The 13,005-nt window shown below is 46.8% G+C and overlaps 2 protein-coding genes across 2 annotated transcripts in view; both read right to left on the bottom strand.

The window, feature by feature from the left end:
* The window catches only part of LOC106816963 (nucleosome-remodeling factor subunit NURF301-like), a gene marked incomplete at its 3' end in the record, with an annotated part of 12,843 nt that extends 5,766 nt beyond the window's left edge, over positions 1-7,077 (bottom strand). The window contains exons 1-4 of the mRNA XM_014821610.1: positions 5,935-7,077; positions 3,543-3,761; positions 2,253-2,374; positions 772-977 (exon numbers count right to left, since the gene is read on the bottom strand). Coding sequence (XP_014677096.1) covers positions 772-977; positions 2,253-2,374; positions 3,543-3,761; positions 5,935-6,936 — 1,549 coding nt within the window. The remainder of the gene's footprint in view (positions 1-771; positions 978-2,252; positions 2,375-3,542; positions 3,762-5,934) is intronic.
* A 1,813-nt stretch (positions 7,078-8,890) lies between these two features.
* LOC106816965 (Usher syndrome type-1G protein homolog) overlaps positions 8,891-13,005 on the bottom strand; it is a 41,582-nt gene continuing 37,467 nt past the window's right edge. The window contains exon 2 of the mRNA XM_014821611.1: positions 8,891-11,425. Coding sequence (XP_014677097.1) covers positions 10,231-11,425 — 1,195 coding nt within the window. The 3' untranslated portion in view covers positions 8,891-10,230. The remainder of the gene's footprint in view (positions 11,426-13,005) is intronic.

Below are 13,005 nucleotides of genomic sequence, written 5' to 3'. Positions count from 1 at the left end.
CGGTAACATACAGATACGTACCGTCGGTAACATACAGGTACATACCGTCGGTAACATACAGGTACGTACCGTCGGGAACATACGGGTACGTAAAGCCGGTAACATACAGGTACGTGCCCTCGGTAACATACAGGTACGTACCGTCGGTAACATACAGGTACGTACCGTCGGTAACATACAGGTACGTACCGTCGGTAACATACAGGTACGTACCGTCGGTAACATACAGGTACGAACCGTCGGTAATATACAGGTACGTACCGTCGGTAACATACAGGTATGTACCGTCGGTAACATACAGGTACGTGCCGTCGGTAACATACAGGTACGTACCGTCTATAACATACAGGTACGTACAGTCTGTAACACGCAGGTTGCTTCGGCACGGACAAGGTCCTCACACGTACTGGACTATATGCTACGGTCAATGAAACTCCTTGCAATTGAGCCCATGACTTTTGTGTCTGGCAATCATCAAACTTACACCGTGCGCAATTTTTAGTGTTTACTAATCGTCGAGTAGGCGATACAGGGTGCGATTGAAGAGTGTACTCGGTTAACATTTCGCTGTCCTAGATAAAACTGATCGTGACCGACGACGCCTTACAACTCATAGATAACTCCCGACAAATTCCTGTAAAAAAGGTTAACATTATTATGTCGACAATTGTCTCCGGAAATCGAACGTTTACATTTGTAATAAATATATATATATATATAAATATATATTAATAGATCGATACATGGTCGTCGTGGCGACGCATCCCTTACCGCTCTCCAGCTGCAGCACGGTCGTCTTCGCGCCGCGCGCCGCGTTCGTCAGCTCCTCGGTGATGCTCATTTGTTTCGCGAGGTCGTCGCGCACGTCTTCGAGCTGGCGCACGAGGTACGCCTCGTAGTATTTGCCGTCGAGTACCTCCAGTAGCTCTGTGAGCTGTCGCGGCGTACTGTAGTACCACACGTCATCGTCAGACTCCCTGCAACGATGATGGTGACAACAATGACAGAACTTTAGAATGTCACACAGATGCGGGTAACGATGGTGACAACAATGACAGTTAGAATGTCACACAGGTACGGGTAACGATGGTGACAACAATGACAGTTAGAATGTCACACAGGTACTCGGGTAACGATGGTGACAACAATGACAGTTAGAATGTCACACAGGTACGGGTAACGATGGTGACAACAATGACAGTTAGAATGTCACACAGGTACGGGTAACGATGGTGACAACAATGACAGTTAGAATGTCACACAGATGCGAGTAAGAATGATGATGACAATGACAGTGAGCTGTCGCGGCGTACTGTAGTACCACACGTCATCGTCACACTCCCTGCAAGCAACGATGGTGACAACAATGACAGTTAGAATGTCACACAGATACGGGTAACGATAATGATGACAATGACAGTGAGCTGTCGCGGCGTACTGTAGTACCACACCTCATCGCCACACTCCCTGCAAGCAACGATGGTGATGACAACAATGACAGTTAGAATGTCACACAGGTACGGGTAACAATTGTGACAACAATGACAGTTAGAATGTCACACAGATGTGGGTAACGATAATGATGACAATGACAGTGAGCTGTCGCGGCGTACTGTAGTACCACACGTCATCGTCAGACTCCCTGCAACGATGATGGTGACAACAATGACAGTTAGAATGTCACACAGGTGCGGGTAACAATGATGATGACAATGATATACACATGGATAACGATGATCGCAGGTACATGATTATGCATTATTAATATGTTCCACATTAACAATATGTAAATAAGAATGTATAATACTATCAGGAGTATTATTAATTTATTATTATTCACTCCTGATAATATTATACATTCTTAGAGGGTTACACAAAGGATTTCCATCATGATACAGTACGCAATCTATTATCCAAAAAACCCTTGGGACCAGACACGTTTCGGAATTCGGAATTTTTCGGATTTCGGAATGGCAGTACAGTACAGATATATACATACCGTATATCCTGCAACTAGCCAATACTAAAACCCAAGTTTTCAAGAGGCCAAGTGCTGTACCGGTACAGTACAATATGTAGAAGTAATGCCAAACCCATTATTATTCGTCGGGTCGAGTTTTGGCACCAAATGCAAGATTGGTGTGCAGACGACCTCCACAAAAAAACTTTCGGTTTTCGGAGCTTTTCGGTTTTCAGAATATCGGATAATAGATTGTGTAGTGTATGTAGGTTATGACCGTAACTGTACGTACACGACCACGCGCCTGACAACTCCCCAGTACTTGCGTCCGTATCGGTCGTATCCGAGAGGGTCGTGTCTGACCAGCATGCCACTTCTCTCAGCTTCCGATAAGCAATCAGTGACGCCGGGTACCTGGCGAGTAGAAACACAAGCAAAAAATGAATCTCAAGGTGCAGGGGTAGAAATTAACTTTTGAACACGAGAGTCCAACAGACTCCCTACCCTCAAAAAGGAGTCCGCAGCAAAATGAGGGAGTCCGCAGTCTGAGGTTCAAAATTAAAGATATTAACAATAACGCATGTGCTTCATGCAGTTGCATGTCTGCCAAATTTTCTTTGGACATTAGCTGAAAAAATACAGTAATTCCGCGAGGCCGTGCTCTGGAACGAACTAGTTAGTATAGCAGAATTTTCAGGGAGTCACACGGACTCCTGCATATATGTCAAATCAGGGAGTCCAACAGTCTTCTCTTCTTCTCGGGTCACTACACTACACTCGGCCCAGCCACTGCAGCACACAGGACTTGGCACGGTGGTTGAACAGTCCAACAGTAAATCACGGAGTATTTACTCAACCTGAATTATATAATAATATACACCAATGATTGGTGTGCCTTACAACCAGAGTGATTGTGCTGCCACCTTAAGTCGCGTTTAAACTGAATTTAGGCTAAGTGAGGCCACAATTAAAAAAATCTTTGTTTGCCCTCACCTGATTCAGACTGAAAAGTTTGGGTAGGTAGGTAGGCTTTTTTTAGGGGGGGTCGTTTTACAAATTCAGCATGGTGTCTACATGCTCGGGTCTGCTTGTGTGGAGATACCTTTAGTTTTATGTTGAATGTTTGTTTTGCTTGGTACATTTATATAATGTACAGTGATACAATTTGTTTAAAAAAATATTTAAAAAATGGGAAAGATCAATAAACATTTTTGAGCCGGCCCCTTTTTGGCGGGTCTGGTCAGGTGAGGGCAAACAAACAATATTTTTATTATGGCCTGATATGTTATTTCATATTGGGGACTTTAACCTGTATATATGCTATGAGTAATTTGTTTTATACAATGATATAAAAGTGCGGACACATATCATTAATGTATATGACTTTAAATCAGCAGCTCAGATAATCCAATTAAGCCTTACCTGATAGCAACATTTTTACTTCACTAATCTTTACTCTTTAGTGTTACAAACCTTACAAGATGAAGTTGCCACCTACCTGATCCACGACAACTAGCGCCACCTACCCGACGCGCAACGACTAGCGCCACCTACCCGGCGAGCGATGACTAGCGCCACCTACCTGATGCGCGATGCATATGCTGCACAGCCACTCGTCGTCGGGCACCTCCTCCATCGGCGGATCGACGCAGGCGAGGTGGTAGACGGCCGAGCACGTCTCGCAGCAGAGCAGATCGCCGAGCTTGTGGCACGCGCGGCAGTGGTCGTCGTACTTGATGTTGCCCTCGCTCATCAGCTCCTCGCGAACGCTGTTCGACGCAAGGAACAGGTCGCACAGCGCCTGCAGAGTCAGCCGAGCTGTTAGCGGGCTGTTGGGGGATGTTGGGAGCTGTTGGGGGATGTTGGGAGCTGTTGGGGGATGTTGGGAGCTGTTGAGGTTGTTGGGAGTTGTTGCAGGGGCCAGCGTTCGAAATTAGTGCCGACCCGGAGGCCCGAGGCCACCAAGTTTTTGCTTCGGCCACCATCTCTACGAAACTGCCGGTCCTCCTGACCGGCACTTTTTCCCCTCATATTACGCTGAAATACTACGGTTATCGCAACGGCTGTTTAGGCAAACTTGTAAACGAATGCGCTCCATTCCTGAGCGTAGACGGGGTATCCAAAACATCTAGAGCCGAGGGCTTGAACTCCCTCAATGCATGATTCGCCACACGAACAAAACCTCGTGACAGTTAACTGAATTCGTCACTTTTCTTTAGGCCAAAACAAAATATATGTGTGGTTACCGTTACATGCCGAAAAGAAATAGGGTAGGTAGGTAGGGAAAACATTTTATTTTCTTGAAATATTTTATTTATGAACCAGGTCCGAAGGATGTGCGTTGTGACTTTTAAAGCAGGAACTGTCCAATTCATATTTTATTTTTTATTTTTTTTACTTTAAAGAAAATTGACAATAAAATGTTTAGGGTCGCTGGGAATAAATAGGGTCGATCGGGAAACCGTAACCACACCTATATTTTGTTTTGGCCTTACGTAGAAAGTGGACTATTTTTATTCAGTTAGATATCTAGAAGCAATGTAAACTGTATCAAGATTCTATCACACTTGTAACTTTGTGAATGTGCAGCAGCATTGATCTATGCATGAGGGTACCGTGGACTGGGGAGGAGAAAAACGAAAGTAAAACCTTTCCCACAAGCTCCCCCGACATTCATAGAGTTTGAGATATATTATTTGACCAACTCTAAGTTAGGCCACCCTTAAAAAATTGTTTGTTTCCCCCTTACCTACTCGCCTCTCAGGGTACCGAGTAGGTAGGTAGGTGAAAAATCTTTTTTATTTTGTTTTGACAAGATGTGTGTATGTATATTGTATATTCTGTTTTGTGTATATGTTTTTGCAACTTTATTTTTTTGGCAAAAATTTTTTTGGCGATAATTTTTGTTTTGTTTTAATCGGCCAATAAAATGTGTCGAGTAGCGGCGTTTTGGCGAGTCGGTCAGTAAAGGGAAACAAGCAATATTTTATCTTAGGCCTTACATGTATGCTGTTAATGCCAATAGTTATTTTTGTATACTATTTTGTCACTCACTGCTAGTAAATAAGCGGACCACCAACTTTTGTGCAGTACCACCAACTTTCTGAAGTTGGTGGTCCTGCTGTCCACTAGATTTTCAGCCAAAATTCGAACCCTGGCAGGGGCTGTTGAGAGCTATTAGGGGGCTGTTGGGAGCTGTTGCGGGCTGTTGGGATCTGTTGCGGGCTGTTGCGATCTGTTGTGGGCTGTTGGGGGCTGTTAGCGGGCTGTTGGGGGCTGTTGGGAGCTGTTGCGGGCTGTTGGGGGCTGTTGGGAACTGGCAGGACGGTTGGCATTGGCGGCGGGATGGTGTTGGCGGGCGTGACGGAGTTGGGTTGGTGTTGGCGGGCGTGACAGAGTTGGGTTGGTGTTGGCGGGCGAGCCAGTGTTGGCGGGCGGGCCGGTATTGGGTTGGTGTTGTCGGGAGGAGTGGCGTTGGAGGGTAGGTCGGTGTTGCCGGGGGCCTGAGGGTTGGCATTGGGGGGCGGGTTGGTGTTGGCGGGCGCGCGGGCGGGTTGGCGTTGGCCGGCAGTGTTGGCGGGTGGGTTGACGGCAGCATTCGGTATTGGCAGTGGCGTCAGCGGAGGGCGCGTCGGTGAAAGCGGAGGGCGCGTCGGTGATAGCAGACGGGTTGGCATTGGTGTTAGCACCATTGTTCTAAAGACATGTTAACTTCACTATAGATACTTCAATATGACATAGAACGTCTAAAACAAGGATGTAATCGCCATGACTTATTGGCGTTTCATGCCGCCATGACTTATGGAAGTTCATTCGAATTCCTAATCGGCACACATTTCCGTGAATTTATCAATGAGATCGGTCCGGTTAAAGTCCGTTGTAATCGATCAACTGTACTACGCACACTCGTTATTAAGGAATCCGGAAATGCATTCACAAATAGTCGGAAACTGCGTAAAACCTCGAAGACCTACTTTGAGCACGCGTAGACGCTCGCCGAGGGAAACAAAAGGGTAGTCGGCGCGAGTGACCCCCCGCAGCGCCGGCTGGAACTCCGGGTCACTGTCCAAGTAGCGTTTGACCAGCTCCGGCCACGTGACGCTGTCGAGGAAGAAGAGTGAGACGTTGATGCTGTCGCGGAGGTCCGGCGGGCCGAAGGTCGTGTTGCTGCCGTCCTCCTCGCGCCAGAGCGCACGCAGCAGCTGCATGTGTACCTCCGCGAGCAGCGTGTTCGCCTCGTCGCTGCACATCGCCGCGCAGAAGTCCTCGAAGCGGAACGGCGAGATGCGCACGATGCGGCGGAAGCGGCGCAGCGTCTCGTACACGCTGATCGCGTCGAGTACGTGCTCCTTCGGGATGAGCAGGTCGTCCGACGACGGCGGCAGCACAAGCGCGGGGATGTCCGCCGCGTCGACGTCCACCCAGGGGCAGAAGCGCGGCGGCAGGTAGGAGATCTTCCGCTGGCTGCTCGCAGTGCTGCTGATCGTGCAGACGGACCCGTTCTCAGAGCCTTCGCTCTCGGGGTCCGAGTCGCCGAGGCTGTAGTCGGAATACAACGCCGGGGTCGAGTGCATGGCATCGCGCGACGTAGAACTGTCCGTGTCAGAATTATCCTCGATGTCGCTGTTCGGATACACTTCATCGTCGTAGGGTTTGATGACGTGTTTGAAAGAGGTGATGAAATGCCGTCCCTTCTCAGACCGTCTCGTTGACAGTCCTCTCCGTGGTCCTCTACTTCTAGACCGATGACGATGTACGGGTGGTGTGCTGTGAAAGCCCCCATCTTGAAACCCAAATGTTGAATTCGGGGTATTCGACCGGGAATTGAAATCGGATCCGACCTGCGACCACTGTCGGCACGGTCTACCTCGCGATCGTCTGGCAGATAAAAGCCGTCCCCGTGTTGTCGCTTTCCTATCCACCACAACGGCGGGTGAGGACGATCTCGGACGCCCACGGCGGCCTCTTCCGCGCATTTTGCCTCAAAATATCGGCCCTGCGCTATGGTTCCGATGTTTTTCTTTGTTGTTAACAAATATGATGTACTCAGAATGAGAAGCCTGAGGTTTTTCTCGCAATTTTTGGTCCATTTCAAAAATTTCGCCAGAAGGCCGCCATTTTTGCCACAGTAGGTCACGTGACTAATTTTCTCGCGAGAGCGTAAATGGAAATGTGTAAACTTGGAGAGCGTCGCACAAACAAAGCGCGCGCTTTGGTTAGTTACTATTTCATACATTAGGTGGCGCTGTCTAGTCATTAATTTACCTGATTTTTCATTTTGCGTCCAGGTAGAATTGAAAATGGACAAAAATCAGGTGTCTTACCACTCGATTTTAATTAATGAATACATTTACGCTTATTTTGCACAATCTTTCCGCATCTTACACGCACATTGTAACTCGTCAGGTGCAAGTGAAGTATGAATTAACTTGCATGCATGAATTTATTATTTGTCCCTAACTCTCATAACCAATAAATATCACAACTATGTATGTGATACGTTGTGGTATCTATGATCATATTGACATAACGCAATAATATATGTTTAATATAAATGTGTAATGTTGTTGAAACGATTAAATGCATCATATAAAGAAACAAAAGTAAGTTATTGACGTGAACGGTTTATTATATCTATCATCATGATTAAGTTTACATTTCAATAGATTCTACTACGAATTTCCATCCATATCTGGGTTGAATTTTTATTTACACCAAAGATGATGGCTAATTTTCTATTAATGTCTTCAACACATCAACATTTAGTACATTGTAAAACAATGCTGCCTATTATTGTGACGAGCTACACGCCGCTCTTCTTGTAATTTGGCTGAAGATTACATATATGTACATCAAGGCATTCTGTGATGCAATCATTATTGCAGTTGTGCGACATACATTGCTCCTGCATTTGCAAGATCCGTGACGTTGCAAGACTAACATAAAACATGCAGTGCTAGCAGTAGGCTACACACACGTGGCTTGCTGTCAAAATCACGATTTCATATAACCACGTACATAAGAGCCTATATGATTGCTCACCATCCCGACTTCCCAGTAACTCGCTCAAAAGTTTCATTCTAAAATGAACGTCACAATTTTAAAATGGCTCTACCTGGACATATCGCGATTGTACGTGAGCCATATATATATATTCTGCTTATTGATAAGGCGTATAATTTCAAATAATTGCACAGATGTCGTACAATTAAGGCTGTTGCGTGGCATGACAATGGCACGCGAACCGTGGACCACAACAGAGCGCTTACAGAGCATATATGTGACTAACCTCGGTGATTATTACGCGCTGCCAATTGGATGTGATTACAATAATGAAACCTCAACTGCACCACATGCAGCCTGTAAGCGCGTACAAGGAAAGTACTGAATCAACAGGCGCACGTCTGGCATATAAGGCAACGTGAACCAATGTATATACTGATTACGTACACGAAAATTGAATATAAATGTTGTATCATATCAATACATCAATATGGGTTCATGCAGGCACAATGTCCTTCAGTTGCTATCTCTTTAACAACCTCTTCTTAACACAACATATGATTGTAAAAGATACCTGATTCACGTATACACTCAATGCAGATTTGCTTTTCTTCTCCATGATGAAAACATATAAAACAGTACAAACAATACAAGGTTCAGACACAAAGGCATCTGTTATTTGGCATTTACGCATGTGCTTCATCACTTCAACGTGCTCACGACTCATCTTGATGGTAAATCACAACCTATTCCTCACACTTTGGGCCATCCTTAAAAAATTATATGTTTGCTGTCCTCCGAAAATAGCCGCGACCCAAACGTTTTTTTTTACATTTTGGGTTCCATAATTTTTTTTTTTTACATTCCTTATAGTTAAGACTGAAACACAAAGCATGTGTGGCAAACATGAGGACAGACTTAAAATAACTATTATGCCTAAAAAAAAGAAGACCTACCTACCTACCCACTAAAAAAATCATGGGTCGGGGGACAGCAAACATAGAATTGTTCAAGGATGGCCTTATAGGCGAACCTTAGTTTGCCCGCGAGTGCCATAGGTACAGATTGTCTAGAAATGCTGGATTATCACATGACATTCAACCCTTTTATGACATCCTATCTCATTCACGTGTGATAGCACTGAATAGGCAGTAAATACATGTTAATAATAATAGCAGACGTACAATAAGATTGATCATATGATTTCTTATAGAGGACAGACAGAATGTTTTCGAGGCCATTTATTGTCACTATACTGGCAAATCACTGCCGCGTACAGCACTGTTAAGAATAAACATAGTAATACACTAGTATAAAGTTTAATTATTAGGATATTCCCTGGTTTTTCTAAGTGGCAATCGATATGGTTACCATGGTTACGTTTTCAATTAAATCTAATTTTATGACGCACCATTTGATCATTCCTTGTATAGAATTTTATATAAATACCAGACAATCACATCATCGGGTAGATTATACAGTTTATGTCACAATTTTAGATAATTTCCCACAGCACAGATCATCATCAACGGATAATATTACTTTCTCCACTGATATAATATATTAACATTTATTTTGTTTAAACCACCGCACACGAAAATACTTCTCTCTTTCAGGGTATGTTCACCACAAAACGTCCAGTATCACACACGATCACCACATGACACACAACCAGTAGACCGCCACTGGTGGATCAATTGACTTGATTAGTTATCTTGATGATGACAATGATACCCATCATGTGACACTCATCAATGAGGCAGGCACTGGATTCTGTGACTGTATCTCACGAGAGCAACACGTCCCACCACATGGGGTTGACACCCACAAAAGACGCAACCATAAAATGATCAGTTGCCATGACCGGTTGCTATGGCAATGATGTCGTCATCTTGGCCTCCTACTGCAGCTTATCTTCATATCACAACCTGGTGTCTCCAGCCTTACAACATGGTGTCCTTCCTGTCCCTGCATCACAACATGGTGTCCCCTAAAGCATCATAACATGGTGTCATCCATGTCCCTGCACCATACCATGGTGTCACCTGCAGCATCACAACATGGTGTCACCTGCAGCATCACAACATGGTGTCATCCATGTCCCTGCATCACACCATGGTGTCACCTGCAGCCTTACAACATGGTGTCCCCTGCAGCATCACACCATGGTGTCATCCATGTCCCTGCATTACACCATGGTGTCACCTGCAGCATCACAACATGGTGTCCCACGCAGCATCACAAAATGGTGTCTTCTCTTCTCTGCATCACAACGTAGTGTCCTCCATCGGTCCCGGGTCATCCATGGTCATGCGTCGCCTCACGATGGCATCCATCAGCTTCTTGCGCGGCCCCAGCTGCAGCCCGATCTCCTTCAGATCGCTGTCCGACACGAGCATAAGTGCGTCGAGGTCTATCCGCTCGCGGCTCAGAGGCAGGATGCACTCTTGTAAACCGTGCGCCGCAAGAAACGCCTCCAGGGGGCAGTTCGGGTCGTACTCGTCTTCCTCGATGAGGACGTCGTCGCTCCACGGCAACGCTGGGTCGCCATGGATACGCGTGCGCTGCGCGAGGCTGCCCGCGCTGCCGATGCTGTTCTCCGTGCCGACCGTCGTCGAGTCCGGCGCGCCGTCGCCGTCGTCATCAGCGCCCTCTCCTGGCAGCGAGCAGAAGGCGTCCGCCATCGAGCCGCGGCGGAAGGCGACGTTGCCGAAGCCGGGCCGCTCGAAGATGCTCTGTCGTTGCGGCGCGTTGTGGTAGTCGCCGCCGTATCCCGAGTCCGTCGCCTGATAGATCTCCGGTTCTGAGATGGCGCGGCCCATGATGACGTTGCCGCCGGCAACCTCCTGCAGGGAGCGCACAGATTGCTTGCCGGCCGGCCCGAAGTTGAATCCGCCGTTCGTCGTTCCGTTGACGCGCTCGTACGCTTTGCGCGCGGCGGGACCTTGAGCCTTGCGCGCGCCCGTGCCGACGTAATTCGAGTAGAGGCCCTGCGAGGAGGTGGTGGAAGTGTTGCTTGTTACCGTGCCGGTATGGCTGATGCGACGGCGGAACTGGTTGATCTTGCTCAGCGTGCTGCGGTCCGCCTTCACTCCAGAAGTCTGCTGCGCCTGCCACTCCTCCTGCTGCTGGTGCTCGATCTCCGCTCGGTGATTCGCCTGCTTCTGCAGCTTCTCGTAGATCTTCACGCGCTTCTGCGCGTCGAGGATGCTCTTTTCTTTCAGCTTGGCGACCGTCTTCTTGTTGAGCATGCTCTCCTTGGCGACGCATTCGTCAAGGTAGCGCACGATCTCCATGTGTTCCTGCATCGCTGCGAGGTCCATTGCTGTGTGGAACTCGTTGTCCAGCGCCCAGATGTTGACGCCAAAGTTGAGGAGGAAGGAGACGCAGTTGAGGTGGCCGTTGTGCGCGGAGCAGTGCAGCGCAGTGTTGCCGATGAGCGAGAACCTGTCCGGATCGCCCCTGCAGAGAAAGAGAGAGAGAGAGAGGTTGGTTACGTCATGGTACCGTGAGAGAGAGAGAACGTTCGTACATGGGGGGGGGGGGGTTGTACTGCATTATAGCGACGGTTCATTCATGTTTCTGTCCGAAAAAAAACGACAAACGACTGTTGTATTTATTATGCTCCCAATGCGAATAAAATCATATCAGGAATGAATAATAATAGATTCACTATTATATATTATTCACTCCTGAGAATATGATAATAGAGAGAATCGTTTTATGTTTGCCGTTAACCGAAAAAACACAATGGCGGGGAAAACTGGTATGGGGAAAAACCCTTGCGTGTCGTCGTTCGCAAGTTGAAATGCATTTCCTCTGAATGAAAGAAAGTTTTCATGCTATCTAAAGCGACAGCAGAGAGAGAGAGAGAGAGAGAGAGAGAGAGAGAGAGAGAGAGAGAGAGAGAGAGAGAGAGAGAGAGAGAGAGAGAGAGAGAGAGAGAGAGAGGATCTGCGCATGCGTGCGTAGTATAATATTCGCTGCTCATTCAAAAATTAAAGCACAAGTTTGAAATAAACATGTCGGTGTATGGCGGTTTCCCTTCCGGGTTGTTTTCCAAAAAAAGGAAACGCCGTGAAATGTAATAAAACCGCACTGATAGAGCCATAAATTTAGAACACGTGTTTTTCATGTTTTAGACCCACGCTCATACAGCGGTACACAGCAATACCAACCCCGTTCCCACCCGTCAGAATTTTACGGGAGCAATACGAATCTTAAAAGCCGGTAGCGGACAACTAGTCCAGGGTCGTTTTTTACAACGACCTACCTTGTAAAAATCACGGGGTATATCGGCCATAACTAAACGTGGGCCGGAATAATTTGGCGTCGCCGGGGCGTTTTTTCAATCACGCTGTTGAAACGAGAGCGCTGTACCCCACCTGCTGTGCTAACAGTAATGGCAACATGTAACATGTCATTATGCCATTAGCTATATCTACATACTGCATTTACAGCCGAGCAATGCTGAGAGGGTCTATGTCCCCCAGGGTACTGCCGGAACGTACCCTGGGTAGTCAGGTATACCGGAACGTACCCTGGTACTATCAAGAGTAGATAATAACACATTGTGTTATTATCTACTCTTGGTACTATCTAATATGCCGGACCGTATACCTCGCCTACTTGCACGCCAGCATCGCTACATTATACATATCTACATTTCTCTATGGGGGTACCCTCTTAGCTTCCCCCATGAGCTACAGCCCTGGTGCAGTTATCGAAATGATACATCTAATAAGGAACGTACGAATAAGAAGCTGTAACAAAGTTTTTATCACCACATAGATAGTCTGGCGCGACTGCATGACAAAGTCTACACAGCCAATCAACGTCAACACAGTGTGTTTACTATAGAAATAATATAAGTAATATGTCTCTATATAAGTGCCTCTATATATTTCTATGGTCTTTGCAATGACATGTCCACAGCGATGTCAATGCAGCAATACTAGCTCTACCTGTGTAGCCTCCCTCCACTTGTGGTGGCGTGAAAGCCCCCCATGGGCAGAGCCACGGCAATACTAGCTCTACCTGTG

Source organism: Priapulus caudatus, unplaced genomic scaffold, assembly GCF_000485595.1.
Source record: "Priapulus caudatus unplaced genomic scaffold, Priapulus_caudatus-5.0.1 Scaffold1547, whole genome shotgun sequence".
NCBI lineage: Eukaryota > Metazoa > Priapulida > Priapulimorpha > Priapulimorphida > Priapulidae > Priapulus > Priapulus caudatus.
This window is presented reverse-complemented; position numbering and strand designations above follow the sequence as displayed.